The sequence below is a fragment of the Grampus griseus genome, assembly GCF_964374135.1.
Source record: "Grampus griseus genome assembly, chromosome: 18".
NCBI classification, from domain to species: Eukaryota; Metazoa; Chordata; class Mammalia; order Artiodactyla; family Delphinidae; genus Grampus; species Grampus griseus.
Window position 1 is genome coordinate 71,060,827 of NC_139012.1, and position 19,707 is coordinate 71,080,533.

General features: G+C 34.6%; 1 protein-coding gene across 1 annotated transcript in view; it reads right to left on the minus strand.

Moving 5' to 3' along the window:
* PDS5B (PDS5 cohesin associated factor B) overlaps positions 1-19,707 on the minus strand; it is a 194,202-nt gene that overhangs the window by 53,336 nt on the left and 121,159 nt on the right. The window contains exons 18-20 of the mRNA XM_082675608.1: positions 16,898-17,003; positions 14,316-14,476; positions 65-188 (exon numbers count right to left, since the gene is read on the minus strand). Of these exons, the coding sequence (XP_082531734.1) occupies positions 65-188; positions 14,316-14,476; positions 16,898-17,003 (391 nt within the window). The remainder of the gene's footprint in view (positions 1-64; positions 189-14,315; positions 14,477-16,897; positions 17,004-19,707) is intronic.

The following is a 19,707-nucleotide window of genomic DNA, read 5'->3' on the forward strand; positions in this document are numbered from 1 at the left end:
ATAAAATCATTCATATTTGTTTTTTAACTATAACATGAAACAAACAAAAAACTTTTCTCTTTACCTCAAATATCTGTGCAAACTGTGTCTCTTTACTAGAAAATATTGCATGGATACAATGAATAGCATATTTGGCTTGACGGGGGGGTCCTTTCTTAGATTTGTGATGTAAAACAGGAAGCAAAGCTCTAAAAAAAAAAAAAAATTAAAGAAAAACAATTAACCAGAAAAAACAACATGACTTCCACTAGATAGCTTGTATTTTTTAAGTAATGTTTTGTAAGAACAAAAAAAGTCATAACATCTACTCAGACATTTTCAATCTATAATTTCGCTTTATAAATATCTATATTAAAAATATAATCCAAATAAAGTATTTTTTACTTAATAATTATAAAAACAAACAAGGATGGTGACCCATTTCTTCTTTTTAATGTCATTCCTTTAGCCTTTTCTATTTCATTCTCACTGGTACCACTTCAGCTAAGCTTCTGCCACCTTACACCTTCTTTCTCCAGGCTCTTCCTCTTCCAATTCACTTTTTACTTTGTGCCAAAACAACCTACATGAACAGAAATTTGATCATTTAACCAATACAAATTGAGCACTTACTATAGTGCCAGGCACTATTAAAAGTCCCAAATCCTTGCCTTCATGCTACCAGCATATTAGGGATAAGACACATGATTATACATAAATTAGCAAAACATATGTTATGTCAAATTGTGGTGACTCCTGTAAAGAGAAAATAAGAAGCAGAAGAAGAAAAAGAAGACAGGAATAGGGAATGGGGCTAAGTGTGTGACAGTGTTACAATTTTAAATAGGGTGCTTATAGATGTGCTTATAAAGTAACATTGGAGCAGAGTTCTGAAAGAGGTAGGGAATGGGTCATATAGCTACCTGGAAGAACATTTATGTATCATATCATTCCACTATATAAAAACTTAAAATCCTGAATAAAGCAGAATCTCTTAGCTCAACTATTATGAATACATCTCACAGTGAAAGCAACTTCTGAATCCTCCCCCTTCCCCAATAACAACCCAGTGCTCCAGTAGAAAAAAAAAATTAGAGATAAAATAATTCATTATAATAATATCAGAGTCTCAGAAAAGATACCAACAGCAAAATATAATAAAAATAAATAAGTGACAAACTGAAGGGAAACTTTGCATTTCATGTTACAGGGAAAGGGTTAATATCCCTAAAATGTAAACATCTACAAATAGAGAATGAAAAGACCAACAATATCACAGAAAAATGGGTTGGATTTAACAGAGCAGAAAGCTCTTCAAAAGAAGATAAACAAATTACCCAGTTATGTGTGAACAGATGTTTACCTTCACTCCTTTAAAAACATATATAAATACAAATTAAAACTATACTCAGAGGACTTCTGCTTCAGATTAGGACAGTATATCTGAGACTGGGTTTACCCTTTTACCTTAAACAAGTAGAAAACAAGATAATATGTTAATGGTTTCAGACACTGGACAATAGGAAGCGCAGTGCGAAAATCCGTAAAAGATGGGAAACAAACTAGAAGAGCCCTACATCTGCCCCCAATTACTGCAAGGAGGTAGTTTCCAGACTGCAGTACAAGGAGAAGTAGAGACCCAAATAGAGCCTGGTGGTTGCATGCAGTTGAGGGAGACAGGAATGAGAATTCAGGGAGGCCAAGGGAGCTATACTTTCTACAGCAAAGCACCACAGAGGAGGGAGCTACAAAGAGAGAAAGAGAGCTTGAGTTCTGTAGACCTGAAGAGGGGTATCCCTGAGTCTTTGGCTGAATAATGATCCGCGTCACGCAAGAGCAAAAACTACCTAAGACCAGGAAAAGAATGTTAGAAAGAAGTAGGCCAAAAAACTCCCTACCACACACAGGGCTGGTAGCAATTCATGTTTCCACCAGCCACAGCAGAAAGACCTTCAAATATATAATCAGGACAAAATTAATCAATAGACGCAGTCCCCGAAATGGCACAGGTGACAGAATTAGCAAAGACATAAAAACAGTTGTTATAAATATGCTCCATATGCTCATGAAGGTAAGAAGAAAACATGAACGTGATGAGGACAGAAGTGAAATATATATATATTAAAAAGACCCAAATGGAACTACTAATTCTGAAAAATATAATACCTCAAATTAAAAATATATACATAGAATAAAAGCAGATTATATATGTTATAGAAGAAATGATCAGTGAACTTGAAGACATAGCAATAGAAACTATGCAAAATAAAACAAAGGGGGGGGGACAGGAAAAAAAATAAGAATGGCACATCAGTGACCTCTAAGACAATATTAAGTAGTCAAAAATACATGCAATTGGAGTCCCAGAAACCAAGGGGGTGAGAAGGGGAGAACATTAAAAAAAAAAAAAAAAAAGAAAGAAAGAATTACCAAAACAACTCCAAATATGATGAAAATAAACCCACAGTCCCAAGAATCTCAATAAACCTCAAGCAGAAGAAACATTAAGTACACCATTCCAAGGCACATCAGTATCAATTTGGTGAAAACAGCGATAAAAAAAAAAAAATCTCAAAACCAGTCAGAGAAGACATATTATGTACAGAGGAACAAAGAATGAAAGATCACTTTTCATCAGACACTATGCAGTCCAGAAAATAAGAGAGTGACATCGTTCAGGTACTGAAAACCAAAAGAACTCTCAACCTAGAATTCTTATTCCAAGCAAAAATACTTTAAGAATGAAGATAAAATAAAGACTTTTTCAGACAAAGAAAAGCTAAGATAATTAATTATAAGCAGAATTATACTCTAAGAAACATTAAAGTTATTCAGGAACAAAAATGATACCAGCTGAAACTATGGATAGATATCCAAAACATGAAGAATGGTAAAAAAGGTAAATATATGTGTACAAATCAAAGAAATATGCTATTGTTAATCTGAGATATATCAAAGTGTTTAGGGCAAAAATATCAGTAACATATTGTAGCATTTATAACATACATAGAAACAAAATGTATGACAACAAAAGCACAAAAGCCTGGAGGGGGAAGGCATGGAAGTATACTGCTGCAAGATTTTTACAATATACATTAAGGGGTATAATTTTATTTGAACACAGATAAGCCAATAAAATAAAATCATTAAAAATAGTCAACCTCAAAGAGGGCAGAAATAGAAAGAAATGGGAACATATATTAAGATGGCAGCTTTAAACCCAACTGTATCAACAGTTCCATTAAATGGTAAATGGTATAAACATTCCAATTGAAAGAGTGTGTCAAATTGGATTAAAACAACCAAAATCAAAACAAACCAACAAAAACAAAACAAAGACCCAACTCAAACTATAGGATATTTACAAGGTATTTATTTTAAATATTAAGCCCCAGGAACATTTACAGGGAAGGAAGGAAGGGGGGGAGGGGACGAGGGAGGAACGGAATGAAAGAATGAGAGAACTGGGACTTCCCTGGTGCCACAGTGGTTAAGAATCCGCCTGCCAATGCAGGGGACACGGGTTCGAGCCCTGTGTCCTGGTCCAGGAAGATCCCACGTGCTGCAGAGCAACTAAGTCCGTGTGTCACAAATACTGAGCCTACGCTCCAGAGCCCGCAAGCCACAACTACTGAGCCCGCACACCACAACTACTGAAGCCTGCGTGCCTAGAGCCCGTGCTCCACAACAAGAGAAGCCACCGCAGTGAGAAGCCCACGCACTGCAACAGAGTAGCCCCCGCTCGCCACAACTAGAGAAAGCCTGCGCGCAGCAACGAAGACCCAACACAGCCAAAAATAAATAAATAAATAAAATTTTAATGTTAATAAAAAAAAAGAATGAGAGAATAAAAGACTGAAAGAAAGAGATATGCCTGGCAAACACGAATACAAATGAAAGTAGATGCTGCTCTCAAAGACTGCAGAACAAGGAAGCTAACCAGGGACAAGGAGAAACATTTCATTAACAACATAGTCTGTAGACAAGGCTATGGGGAAACAAGTACATTCGTACACTGCTGGAGAGAATGCGAAATGGTATAACTACTACAGAGGGAACTGTAACAATATCTAGTAAAATTATGTATGCATTTATTCTATGATATATCCACAAAATAAATATTTCAATGTGGAATAACTGCTAGTATACGTAAAGAGAAAAAAAGCAAGGTGGAGAAAGGCATGTATAGTGTACTTTTTATCATTCTTCTATCAAAGAGGTCATGTGAACACACATACATATACACATACGCACTGAAACATATCTAGACCGACATGCATGAAAAGACTTCTTTTAAGTTTATCTATAGGTAAGAAGGAATAGGGTAGAGTGTTGACGAGTACAAGCTAGACTTCTTAGAATATATCTTGCTTTTTCAGCTTGTCTTTAAAACCTGTGAATATTTCATATAATTAAGAAATGAAAATTTTTTAAAGTAACCTCAAAAAATAAAAAGAAACAAATGAACGAAAGTGTGCATCCATTTGGTGGCATAACCACACAAAGAATCATTCCAAGTAACTTTAAAACACAAGAATTTGACTGTAAATCCCTAGTGTGATGCACCCTAAATACATAAGAGAACTACATAAGGCAAACAAACAGCTGTTTTTAGGAATCACACTGGTGGTGCTACTACTATTCTGAGACTGTTCTGTATTTATTATGGGATAATTCAAATGAGTTATTATGTAATATCATAGTTTTATCATCCTGTATTAGCTCGGCATAGGGGAAAAGATAAAAATGTAAAATTGAAGAGGCTCAATAAAAACCCAATTTGAACTGGAATAATCAATATAAACATACAATGCATTTTATCTTCCAAAAAACCTTTTTTTTTTTTTTAAGCTGTATGCACAGAATTGTCCTAGAAAAGTGACCCACACATTAGCAATTAGTACACACAAGACTGACATTCTGATTTCTTAATACTATTCCCATTAAAAGGAACCAGGGCTCCTCAGAGAAATGGCTGAATCCAGGTCTGGGGCAGGACATGTACAAGATGGGTCTGGAACATTTTGTCATACCAGGTTGCAAAGACATTACAAAGATTAGTGGAGTTATTCAAAAGGATTCAGAAGTCAATCTGAATAGCCTATAGATGGGACAATGTGAGCATCGAGTGATCACTGTAATTGACTGAAACACAAATATGAGTAAATCCATCAGTTTATAATGATATTTTTAAAAGACGACAACAGAGGATACTAGTAAACTCCTCACTCTTTATTTTGAACTCTGTTCAATACATAAAAGAATCACCCACTACTTACAGATATGGAAAACAAACTTATGGTTACCAAAGGGGAAGTGTGGCAGGGAGGGATAAATGAGGCGCTTAGGATGAACATATACACACTACTACATATGTATAAGACAGATAACCAACAAGGACCTACTGTAGAGCACAGGGAATTCTACTCAATATTCTGTGATAACCTATATGAGAAAAGACTCTAAAAAAAAAGAATATATGTATAACTGAATCACTTTGCTGTACATCTGAAACTAACACAACATTGTAAAGCAACTATACTCCAATAAAAAAAAGATTATTCATGATGTTTAAAATAAACTGATAAATTAAATGAAAAAAAAGCATTTTAATTTTTCTTTATGTGCTTTAAAGTAATGTTTATGCTTCTGCAAGTTAACTGACTTAGAGCAAAACGAATAATATTAGGTACAGAAAAAAAGCCTGAATAAATAACTTCTGACGCTAAAAAAAGGAAAAAGGAAAAAAAAAAGTATCAAGCACTTATCCTGCCAAAGAATAGATGAGAAGTTCCTCTTTATAAAAGTATTCAGCTAACAAGTGATAAAGGAATGACACAGTATCATTACTGATTACTAAATATGATCAGCTGCTAACATCATAAAAGAGAAACAGCCAGGTATTACATTCCTCCTGACAGAAGAGCATACCACCACCTGCAAAGTGGTCCTGTGACGACAAAATAGCTGAAGCAGAATCCAATCAGGCCTCTGGATTCAACTATCACTTTACAGAAAACACAGGAAAACGTTAAAGCATGCCAAAGGCACACAATTAGCAAAAATCAAAAGTCAGTTTATGTGAAAGTATTCAAGATAAACAACCTGGTTTCTTCATCAAACACAAAGAGAAGAGCTAACTGGAGGGGGAACCTACAGGAGAAAAGGGACTTCAGAGACCTATCAAGCAGTAACAATGTAGAAACCTCACTTGGATCCCGATTCAAAAAAAAACCAAACTGTTAAAAAAAATTACTATGTTTTAATTGGATATTATTATTAGGAAATTATTATTAACTGTGTTTACGATAAAAGCATTGTGATCATTTTTTTAGAGTTCTTATCTTTTGGAGATACTGAGATGTACAGATGAAAATACAGAGTCTGGGATTTGTTTTCAGATATAAGGGGAATGTGGGGAGTGGGCAGAATTATAAATTAAACAAAGTGGCTTTTAGTTATTTATATATAAACGGGTTGGTGGATACATGGGAGTTCACTATTATATTCTACCTCTTCTTTATATGTTTGAAAACTTCAATAATAAACTATGTAAAAAAACAATTCGAGCCTCACCAAAATGCCCTCTTTTTAGTCTGTGATTTGTGGCTTCCTTGTGAAATGAAAAATTATTATTTTCTGGTTACTTCAGTAACTGAAGTCCCCAGGGAAGACCTATCATCTCATAAGTCACACACAAGTAAGAAGCAACTATGGTGGGACGTTCAAAGATAGCCTAAGAAATTTTAAGTTCATCCAATGTTCTGCATTCTCATTTCAACAGAAAACAGAAATAAACCAAAACAATAAGGAAGGGAAAAAAAACAATTTCAAGAATTCTAAAGCCCTAGGCAGACTGAGAAGTTAATGAACGTAAATGAAGCGACTACCTTCTGACTGCTTTTTATATTAATAAGTTTCTATTAAAGGAAATCCTTTATTCCCTCATTAAATTGATTTTTCCCCTTCAAATTCAAGGGGAAACCCCCCTGCCGCCCCACTTGCGAACAAAACTGAAAAACATTAAAAACACTAAAGAAAAAAACTCCAAATCCTACTACCCTGAAATAATTAGTGTTAACATTATTTTAGAACTACTTCTAAAATTTCTCTGTACATACATACACATATTAAATAAATGAGAATACAAAACATATATTTGGAAACTTTTTTTTTTTAAAGGTCACACAGGTCTTCAGTGTCTGGCTATACCACAATTAATCTAACCAGTCTCCTACCACTGAACATTTAGATGGTTTTTTTTTTTTTTTTTTAAATCTTGACAACAAACAATGAACATCCCTGTGCTAGCTCTTTATCTAGTGTCTCTGAGCTTTATATCCTATAATCTGCTCTGAGATCCTGGAGCTGTAAATCTGCAAATTACATTTCCCAGACTCCCACAAGAGCTGGTAGGTTCTTCCAACAAGAGACACCACAGCTTCTTTAAGGCCTTCTCTGCAGTAGCTGTGCTGCCCTGCAGCAAGAGCCAGGCCACCCCTACTCTGACAGTTAGTTGGCACAATGTGGACAGGCTCTTCCACCCATTGGGCAGTCCTTAACACCGCTTATTCCCAGTTGTTCCACCAGCCCTAAGGGTGGTAACTGCTTCCGGCAAATCATAATCTCTGAGCTGCCAAAGCAACTTTTTGCTCTTTCAAGCTTCAAACATCTGTATTAATTAATTTATTTACGTTTAAAATACCTGGAATGGTTTCTGCTTCTGACTGGACCCTGAACCATATAACCACTATGTAGACGTATTTTCTAATTATCTCTGGGATAAATACCTCAAAGTGAAACTACAGTATTAAACACCACACACATTTTAAGTTGGTAAGTATTACCACATTACCAACTCAGAAAAGCTGCATCCGTTTATATTCCAACTGACAGCAGCACTGGCATGCTAGCTAAAACTGGTTATACAGCACGTGGGTATTGTATTTTCCTCCAGCACTCTTAGCAGGCATAAATGTCCTTTCCTAATGTGATGAAGGACTTCCTGTTTGTAAATTTCTTATTTATTCCCTATGTTAGTATTCTACTGTGAGATATGTCTGTTATTCCTTTGTTAAGAATCTTAATACATTACAAATATTAACCTTTTCTAAAGTCATATATATTGAAAATAGCTTCCCAGCATACCAGTTCTGTTTCCAATTTATTTCATGATTTTTGCTTTTGTCTAAATAGTATTCTCCCTCACTAAAATATAAGGGCAGAGACTTAACCTGTCCTTTTCATTTTAACATCCTCAAGTACCTTATACACAATGAAGGCTCTACAAATATTTTTTCAATAAATGAATTTTTAAAAATCCAACCCATCAATATTTCAATTGTGACTTGGCATCAGTGTCCCTTTCACCACAAAGTAAGAAGTTACAAAAAATGTACTGGTTACTAATACGTTTATTAATTAATTTTATATATATTTGAAATCTTAGATATATGAATAATCTTTGACTCATCTGGAATACATGTAAAAGCAAGTAAGCAGTCTACATTAATTTTTCTTTTTAAAACAGCTTGCCAATTATTTACTCAATAATCTAAGTTTTCCTAATTTCTTTGTTAAATATTATACCCCTCACTATTACAGGGTTGCAAATTTCTTATACACTTTACTTCTAAATCTTCTGATATATTCTACTCATATAATATTTTCTAAATGATTGTTAATGGTATATAAAGAAAGCTTTGGATTTTTACATACTTATTTTGCCCATCTTATTTTTTAGTATTTTACTAGTTCTGCAGTTCATTCTCTTGAATTTTTCTTAGAATATGATAACTTTGCTTCCTCCTTTCCAACGCCTCCACCTCTTATTTTCTTATGTAATTATATTGGTTAATGCTTCCAAAACAATGTTAAATCATAGCAGAGCTAGTGTATTTTCTCATCTTGCTCCTGATTTTACTGGGAATGCTTCTAGTGTTTTACCATATGATGGTGTATACTGGTTTGAGAAGTATGAAGGCATTAAACCGTATTTTATTGGGTTTAATTATAAATAGCTGATTTTTTCTTATCAGAAGCCCTTTCAGCAGCTGTCAAAATGATCTATTGTGTGCCCTTTCCCTTTTACTCATTTATACAATGAATTATAACATGAATATTAGGCTTTTTAGTAGTAACCCTTTTTGTATTCCTGGAATTAATCACATTTGGCCATAGTATATTCTTGTTTTACTGTAGTAAACTCTCTTTTTGATAATATTTTATGTACAATTTTTGCATCAACATTAGTAAGATCTGTCTTAGTTTTCTTTTGGAGGGATATCTTTTATCAGGTTTTAGCATTCCTGTAGTTACCTTGGCTTTATAAGAAGTAATCTAAATGCTTTCTTTTTCCCCCATGCTCTAAACAACTTAAATAAATTAGAATTCCTATGTGGTTTTTATATATATATATATATATATATATATATATTTGAAATACCTCCTTTAACACACACCTTTTATTTGCCCTTATTATTATTATTAGAGGGTAATTTTCTCTAATTCTTTTATAGTTATAGTCTATTAGGTTTTCTTCTTCCCTCTACTTGACCCAATTTTATTTATTTACATCACCCTTAAAAAAAAATTCAGGTTTTCAAATATCTAAGACATAGATATAGCCACATCTAAAACTTAAATAATGAAAGTAAAATGATGAGAAAAGACAAATCAGAGAGATGCAGACAAGAAGAAAACAAGAGTTTGATTTAGGGGCATAAACTAAACTGAATGCAAAGGGAAAAAAAATCACACAACTTGGTAGACAGAGTGACCTCACGATAAAAAGGGGCTAGGGCTTCCCTGGTGGCGCAGTGGTTGAGAGTCCGCCTGCCAATGCAGGGGACATGGGTTCGTACCCTGGTCCGGGAAGATCCCACATGCCACGGAGCGGCTGGGCCCGTGAGCCATGGCCGCTGAGCCTGCGCGTCCGGAGCCTGTGCTCTGCAATGGGAGAGGCCACAACAGTGAGAGGCCCGTATTAAGGGGCTAATACATTCCTTAAGTCCTTGAATCCTAAATAATATCCTTCATTTCCCCTTATTTAAGCACAACTTGGCTAGTTAGGAAATGCTTTAGATACATTCTTTTTGTCCATCAGAACTCTCTAGTTGTTGAATCATTAACTTTGGAAATCTTTTGTGGTTGAAAAGAAATAAGTCAGCCTCATTACCTTTCCATTGTACATGATCTACCTTTTTTTTTTCCCTTGATGTTTATGAAATCACTTCTGTAATCTCTGAAAAGTCAGTAAATTCCATCACAATATTTTCCTAAAACATGAGCACTTTTAATCTCCAGATTCATGTTTTCATTCATTCTAAACAAGTTTACTATTATTTTTTTAAAATGTTTTCCATTTCCCATTATTCTGTTGTCTTCTCCACAGAAACTAATCATGGCTTTTCACTATCTGCAATTCTCTCTAACTGCCTTCATTTCTTTGCCCACTGTATCTACATTCTATGCAGTTTCCTCAAGTTCAACAGAACCCTTCCTGGTTACATTTTCAATATTGTTTACTCTGCTCCTTGCTGTTTATAATAAATTACTTTCTGTAATACAAATATGTTCCTGCTCTTCTTTACCCTTAGTTCTGCCATTTCTCTTTTTATGTTATCTTATTTTTGTTCTTTTTTTTTCCAGATGTCATTGGCTGTTTAATTTTCTTGGCAGTTTAGAACAACTGTCTAAAATTTTCTTTTTTCCTAGAAAAATACAATTCTTCCAAAGTGCTGATCAGCTATCTTTTGAATGCTAAATTATCCCCATAGGATTCATGTTTGTTAATTTATTTGTATTCTGTTAATTCATCTTTGAATAAGAGAAATTCTCTCTGGCTCCACCATTTAAACAAAAATGCAGATAGTGTCTCCCTGAGGACTGAACATTGGGCACTTGTTTTAAAAGATTAACATCAGAACTCTCAACTCAAACTACACTTGCTTAATTAGCTGGATAAACAGCATGGAGGAAGAAGTTGGGACTAAAGGTATCAAGTCCTTTTTTTCTGTGTAATTTCTAAGTCTGCTTAAGCTCCCCCAATTGAGAACCAGCTCCACTTGGACTATGACCACAACTTATGCTGTAGGGGACTCTCAGTTTTGGCACATCTGCCTACTTTAGGATGAGCCAGATTCCTGAGAGACTTACTGAGTCATAATGGAACCCATAATTCACCATAATTTTAGTTTAGTGGGTCAGCACAGAATTTTTTCTGTTCCTGTAAAGTTGGTGAGACGTTTGCTTCACAATTCTACTCTAAGCCTTACCTCACCTGTAAGCTTTGCTCCTCCTGTTAAGCCCAGAGAAAAATGGTATGACCACAAAGTCTCTCCTTTAGCTCTATTCCAGCTGAAATTAGATTTTCCCTATTTCTCTCAAAGCTGCCCATATCTCAAACTCCTCCCTCTAAATGAGCTAATGAAAGAACACTTATTATACATTCCCTTAAACATCTGATTCAGGGATACATTTATCAACTGTCAATGTTTTCACACTCAATTCAGTCTAAATGGCTTATCTAGCACCAATTCTGTCCAGCATGTGGTAGCTTCTACTTAGATACACTTTTCTTTTAAATTATTTTAGGGAATTCAAGGGAAGATAATTTAATAAACATTCATTTAACTCTATCGTTTTTCCTCAACATCAACTCACCCAATTTAATAACTTAAAACATAAAATCTGCAAACATATTTTATCTCCTGGAAGACATATACTATGAATTACTTCATCGAGAACAGTGTGTACACAGAGTAGGTATTCAATATCAGCTGAATTAATTCTCCTCATGAGAGATATCTGAAATATACTCAGCATATATATCAAATAACTCTAAGTACTTCAGTTCCATATTAAAGCAGAGTATGTTTTAAAATGCCCTCGTGTGTTCTAAAATGTCCACCTTTCAACCTTGTTCTCGTAGTTCTCCTACAAATATATCAAACAATGTTTCTTTAAAATATAAAGCGTACTAGGAAAGACAGTTTAGAATGAAAACTAAAACCTCCATTGAATAAATCAAACTAAAACTTGTTTAAAGCTCCAATTAAGAAAGGAACTGTGGGGGCTTCCCTGGTGGCGCAGTGGTTGAGAATCTGCCTGCCAATGCAGGGGACACGGGTTCAAGCCCTGGTCTGGGAAGATCCCACATGCCGCGGAGCAACTGGGCCCGTGAGCCACAACTACTCAGCCTGCGCTTCTGGAGCCTGTGCTCCGCGACGGGAGAGGCCGCGACAGTGAGAGGCCCGCGCACCGCGATGAAGAGTGGCCCCCGCTCGCCGCAACTAGAGAAAGCCCTCGCACAGAAACGAAGATTCAACACAGCTAAAAATAAATAAATAAATAAATAAATAAATTAAAAAAAAAAAAAAAGAAAGAAAAGAAAGGAACTGTGCCATAATGGATATGGTACCATAAGCACTGCAAACAAACAGGCCTATATTCAAATCTTCACTCTGCTATTTGCTAGCTATGTGACCTAGAACCATTTACCTCAAGTAAACATTAGATTCCCCATTTGGAAGATTAGGATAATTCCTACAAATCACACTGAATTGTTACAAGGTTTAAATGAGATAATACAATAAGTGGGCATTCAGTATATGGTAGAGTTATATACAGTTTATACATATAGTGTGTGTGTATACATGTATCTCCAAATTCTGATCTCTGATCTGGATAGGAGAGTCGCAGCTCCATTCCAAAGGGAAATTTATGTTCTAGGCTCCCTTAAAAATTAAGAAGCCAGTTCTAAACAATAAAGTTTCTTATCCTTGCTAAAAAGTATACTGTTACAAAATTATTTTATGTTTCAATTATCACTTAAATAATGCTTTTGTCCTATATATCAATAGTTTCTAGAATTAAGTTCATGCAAGTAGAAAGTAATAACAGAAAGTATACCTGAGCCTCTAAAAGCTAGCTTTGTCCAAGTCTCTTTCTAAAGAAAAGAGCCGCAGGCAATTCTTCAACATGAAGAAGCACAGTACCCCAACCACAACTAACTAGACCAAAAGTAACGAGCTGGAAGTAAAACCAACCACCAGTGACTATGGCAATATCAAGACCAATTATCAGCTATGCTCTCCAGGAACAGGGAGGAGAGATGCATACAGAAAAGTAAGCAGGGATTCATAAAGAATGAAGACTTATTATTTTTGAGCTATTAGAGAATTTGAGCTATTAGAGAATCTTGAACAATAATCAACCACTATTAGAGATCACCAGGATAAGAGCACAATTTCCAATTCTTGGAAATACTAGAACACACAAACACACACACATAACACACTGCTGTTAGGATGCTTATACCATGCTTCTCTGTTTCCCTGTGCCAAATAAAGCAATACTTCTGAAAATTTTCGAGTCAATACTCATATCACAGGAGAAAGTAAAGAGTGCTATGGACAATCCTGCTGAAATGCCTTTGGAATTTCCCATTGGATCTTAAATTTTCATGAATTACTTATCCTGTGCCATAATATGCCAAGGAACTGTTTTACTGTAAAACTGTTTTCATTAAAATCTTTAAGCACGGGCTTCCCTGGTGGCGCAGTGGTTGAGAGTCGGCCTGCCGATGCAGGGGACACAGGTTCACGCCCCGGTCCGGGAAGATCCCACATGCCGCGGAGCGGCTAGGCCCATGAACCATGGCTGCTGAGCCTGCGTGTCCGGAGCCTGTACTCCGCAGCGGGAAAGGCCACAACAGTGAGAGGCCCGCGTTCCGCAAAAAAAAAAAAAAAAAAACTTTAAGGGCTTCCCTGGTGGCGCAGTGGTTAAGAATCCGCCTGCCAATACAGGGGACAAGGGTTCAAGCCCTGGTCCGGGAAGATCCCACATGCCACGGGGCAACTAAGCCCGCGCGCCACAACTACTGAGCCCACATGCCACAACTACTGAAGCCTGCGTGCCTAGAGCCCGTGCTCCACAACAAGAGAAGCCACTGCAATGAGAAGCCCGTGCGTCACAACGAAGAGTAGCCCCCACTCACCACAACTAGGGAAAGCCCGCGTGCAGCAATGAATACCCAACGCAGCCAAAAATAAATAAATTTTTTAAAAGTATATATACAATTCAAAAAACAAAATCTTTAATCAAAACTGATGCTTCAGAAAGAAACGCCATGCTCACCCTACATTTTCATGAATCTTCTAAAACCAATCAATGCTTTCTCCCAGGAAATGAGAATCTAAACTGAATATTTTAGACTTAAGATAACCCAGACATTATTTCCTCAAAACTGAAAAGATTCCAACTATTACATAAATCAAGAAACAGTAAGTATTTTTCTGTCTTCCAGAATATTTATCAGAAAAATCTCAACTCACGATCTGATGTGTGGGAAATCCTCTTCAATTTTGCTTCCTGTGTTTTTGAAAATTTGGAGTGCAGCTTCTGCTACTTTTTCATCATCCATTTTCAGACAAGCCAGGAGAGATTCAAATGTTTCAGCAGAATGAAACGAGATGGGATGTGTAAATGAGAGTACCTAAAAAATGATCATAAAAAATGATCTGTAATCCTTTTCACCTTTATAAATCTGAAATGTTACATATTAGAAATACTACAAATCCAAGTAAATACAAAAATAATTATGCTAAAAAATCAATAAGAGCACTATAAATAAAATTTAAAACTTACTCAAATATATAACAGAAATGTTCTTGTGTAGGAAGACTGTACAGTCTAAAGAAACAATTACCTTCAAAATTAAATTACATGTACCATAATTCTACTCAGAATAATCTGGATTTGGTTAATGTTTGGAGAGGGGGGTGGTGGAGAATGAAGGTAGGAGAAAAGGAAAATGAGAAGAGAGAATTTTAAAAAATATCTCTATGATTCTAAACAAAGATCATTAGAAGAGACCAGCTAATAACATTTTCGGAAGAAAGTAATCTAGGGAAGGGGGTAAAACACCAGACAATAAACGATATTGTAAGGTTACAATAATCAAATCAACATGGTACTAACATTAGAAGCAACAACAACAAAAAATAAAGCAATAAATAGAGCTTACCGTATATATGCACTTAAGATAGGGTGTAATAGATTATAAAGATGGTAACAGAAAATAAATGAGAATGGATGGAATTTTTATTTTTAATAAATAGTCCTGGTAAAGGTGGATAGTTATTTGGAGGAAATCAAATTAGACCCTCCCCTACAATACACAATTTCAAAATAAATTTTAGCTGCGTTGTTTCAAATTTAAAAATCACAAACAATAAAAACCCCTCTGAACATGACAGGACTTTTAAGCTTAAAATAAACAATTAGACTCAAATGTAGAATGTAAAAACAAGCAAGTAGTAGAAAAACGTATGAGCATAATGCCATATTTGTAAGACTGAGAAACAAGCAAAATAAGTGATGTTATTTAGAGATATAGACATAAATGGAAAATCTATACAGAATAGTTAAGAGAATAATAAACTCCAGATTCAGGACAATCAGACCTGGAAGATGTGGGGTAAAAAGCCACTCAGTGAACTTCAACAGTATTAATATTCTATTTAATTTGAGTTCGCATTCCTTTTACTTTCTATTAGTATTCATTTTATTACTATACTTTATAACTTAAACAGAATACATTTTATTTTTTTATATATCAAATATGTCCTATAAAAAAGCCAAGGAAGTTAAAAGCACACTTAAGTCAGTTAAAAAAACAAAAGATTGAGATGTCAGTATAAAATGAACACAGGATAAAAGCAATGAATTCACTATAGAGAAGACACTAATGATCAACATATGAAAGGTGGATCTCACTAGCAATAATTATATAAATTAAAGCATTATTTTTCGCTTATCAGATTAGTAAAACTTTTAAAATTTTATACTATTCCAAATTTGTGAAGATAGGAGATAGGCACCTTCACACACTGTTGACTGAATTATATATACTGTATGAGTACGATTTCTCTGTAAAGGAATTTGAATACACATATATCCAAGAATTTTGAAAGTGGTCATTCTCTTTGACCCAGTAATGTCCTTCTAGTATTTTAAAAAAAAAAAAAAAAAAAAAAAAGAAAGAAAGACATTAGCAGGAGCTCTTATTTACCTTAGCAGTAATAAAATTAGAAAAATCTAAATATCCAACAATATGAAAGTAGTTGGGAACACTATGATATCTCCAAAATGAACTAATCAAAAAATAATGTTTATTATTATTTTTAGTATGAGCCAGACACTCTGCTAAGACATTAAGTACATGATTTAATTTAGTCCCTGTGAGAGAAGTACTGTTACTAACTCCATTATAGATGAGGAAACAGAGGCAATTAACTTAAAGCATACATCTAAAATAAGATCTGTTTTTTGACACTTAAAAATACTGTCAAAAAACACTGAGAAAAATGCTTATAATTTATTATGGGAAAACAGTCAAGATACGAAATTGTATTTTCAGTCTGATCTCAACTATATAAAAGTGTACATTTTTCTAAAGATTAAAAGGAAACAAAATATATTTATGAATGATAGGCTTCTCAATGTTTTCTTATTAGTTTATATTTTCAATTTTATCAACAATTAACTGATATCTTTGTAATCAGTAAAAGGTAGTAGTATATTTTAGCTAACAAAATAACACATAAAACAGACTTTAAAATTTTGGTTCTTCCTGTGGTAGGGGTAAGCAAGTTCTTTGTTTACTAATGAAAGCTTCAAATTATAATCCTTAATATAGTTAATACTAGGTTATATTATACAATTTAAACCTGAGAATATTTAGCTTACATGTTAGAATAAACATGTAATTTCAAAATTACCTAAAAATGATTAAGAAAATTTTACTTCAGGTTCTATAAACCTAAAGAAGCAAATCTCAAGTCTAAAAAATCCAAACTATATATGTTTAACAATTGTCTAATTAGGCACTTAATTTCACCTTAAGCATATTTACCTTAAGCAGTTCAAGACCTGCCCTGATGGCTTGATCAGTTGGAACACCCTCATCTTCATCATCTGCTGTTCCATCTATTGACTTGTTTACTTGCTTTATAAGAGCACTAAAGCATGAAAAAAAAATTTTTTGTCATTTTTTTAACTCTTCTATTAGCAATGTCTAAGAAAAATAATCCTGAATATTTTCTATATAGACCACAACTAAACCACATAAAATTTGATACAGCTGTTGCCCAACCATTATGGCAAAACAGAAAGCTATAGTAAATATAGCTTCTTTCTGAAATGATATTTTCCTTTGTCCATTCAAATGAGGTCAAAATGTTACCTGATTTGCTGTTTATTAATGCTATATTTTTATTCTTGTATTTTCCATGTAAAGTTTATGCCTAAACATGTGAATGATAATAGATGTTTTCTAACTATCTAAAGTTCGTTATTACTCCAGTAAGTAGAAAAACGTACATTGAAATAAAGGATAAATGGCAACATTAAGCACTTTCAAACCATCTAGCAAATATTACTGTGTCTGGGACTGTTATGAAAGCCAGAAAGGCCTCCTCCTGAAAGATGTAAAAATGCCACATAACAGACACACAATAAATCCTCACTAGAACATTCAGAATATATTAAAAAGGAAACACAATGTTTTGAAATTTTCTTCTAAAAACAAGCTTATGTAATTTTAAAATAATTATTTGTAATGCACTGTCTATTATCGAAAATAATCATTCACTCTGGTAGGTATTTGTTCTTTTTACAAAAAAACAAGTAATAGACACCAGGTTAGAGACATAATACATATCAAAATATAAGAAAATTCAATTATTCAATGTTCCTTAAAATGTTTAGTAGATCTACATTTCTACAAAAACATTACGTACTCAAATCTAAGGTCAAGCTACAAGTCAAATATACCTGTCTTCCTTGCAGCGTCCTCTTAAATTTATCATTCCCTTAACAATTAGTATCTTTGAGGATGTTTTGTCCTTTTCTGCCCATTTTCCCTGATTAACTGATTCTCATAGCTCCAACCACCCCAAATAAAAATCTTCAGCCTGAATCCTCTTCCCATATTTTCATCAGTCCCAAGGTTTCATTTTTACCTAGATGTACCATAGGAATGAAAAATACCATATACCCAAAATTAAATTCATTATTTTCTTCCATGAGTAAGAGCATGAAGCTCTCAAGTCTAGCGAGGGAAGGCCAAAGGCCAAAAATAAGCAAACAAATACATTAAAATCAGGGAACAATAGGACTAGAAAGAAGGCCAAGACAAGAAGACAAGACCCTTGGTTAACCAGGGCAGTCAGGAAAGGCATTCCTGAAGACGTACAATTGAGCTAGTAACCAAAGAACAAGAGCCAGTGATATAAAAAAAAATCTATGAGGAAAAAGCATCAACCTGGAAAACCAAAGGGAATCAACTGAAAAACTATTACAAAATACTGATAGTTCAGTGAGGTGACACCAATAAAACACTAAAAATCGACTGTGCTGTTCTGTATTAGCCAAAGCCACCTAAAAAATACAGGCGGGTAAGGGGTAGAAGAAATCTATTTATAATGACAAGCCAAAATATACAAAATAACTAGGAATAAAAAGTTTTAGGGGCTTCTCTGATGGCACAGTGGTTAAGAATCCGCCTGCCAATGCAGGGGACACGGGTTCAAGCCCTGGTCCAGGAAGATCCCACATGCCGCAGAGTAACTAAGCCTGTGTGCCACAACTACTGAGCCTGTGCTCTAGAGCCTGCAAGCCACAACCACTGAGCCCTCGTGCCACAACTACTGAACCCTGCGCGCCTAGAGCCGGTGCTCCACAACAAAAGAAGCCACCGCAATGAGAAGCCCGCGCACAGCAACAAAGAGTAGTCCCCGCTCACCACAACTAGAGAAAGCCCACGTGCAGCAACGAAGACCCAACACAGCCAATAAATAAATAAATGAATGAATAAACTTATTTTAAAAAGTTTTAAATGCATAGAATCTGTACATAACTTCTGAAATTATATTAAGGGAGCATAAAGATTTGAAAAAATCAAGACAAGCATGGAAACACAGAATTACACAAATGGTGTTTTTCACTACATCTCAGAGGAACACAACTTGGTGTAGGACAAGATTCAACAGACACATTCTATAGCTCATTTGGAAAAATTAATTAATGTTTGGGAACATCTAGTACATTTTAGGGGAGGAGGGATGAAAGAATTTTCTCAATGAGATAAAAATGTATCATAAAAGCCTCAAAAGACAAAGAAACCAAGGCAAAAATCCAGTAAGACCCCAAATGTAAGAATTTATGCTATAATGAGGGAACATCTCGAATCAAATGGGAAGGAATCAATTTTTCAATAAATGGAGCTGATACAACTAGCTATCAGGATTTTAAAAAAGGATGGATCTCTATCTCCACCTTACAACGAAATGAGTTCCAGACCAATTAAAGACTAAATGTAAAAAACATAACCATCTGATATGATACCAAAGGCAGAAAGAAATCATAAAGGAAACAAATAATAGATTATATAATTTAATATTTATTAATGTCAAGCACAAATTTAAAAGGTAATCAAACTGTGTTACTAGCCTCACTTAGTTTTCTTTTCCTGAGAACAGAACTGCAATTTGTTTCTATTAGTTAACCTATGCAAGCTAACTAACTAGTATACTAGTAACAGACAAAAACTAGGCTTGGATTGACAAATTCTCATCCAAGTTGAAAGAGTACCTAAATTAAAATATATAACAAGAAAAACTAAATACATACATATATATATACAGAGGAGTGTATGTATATATA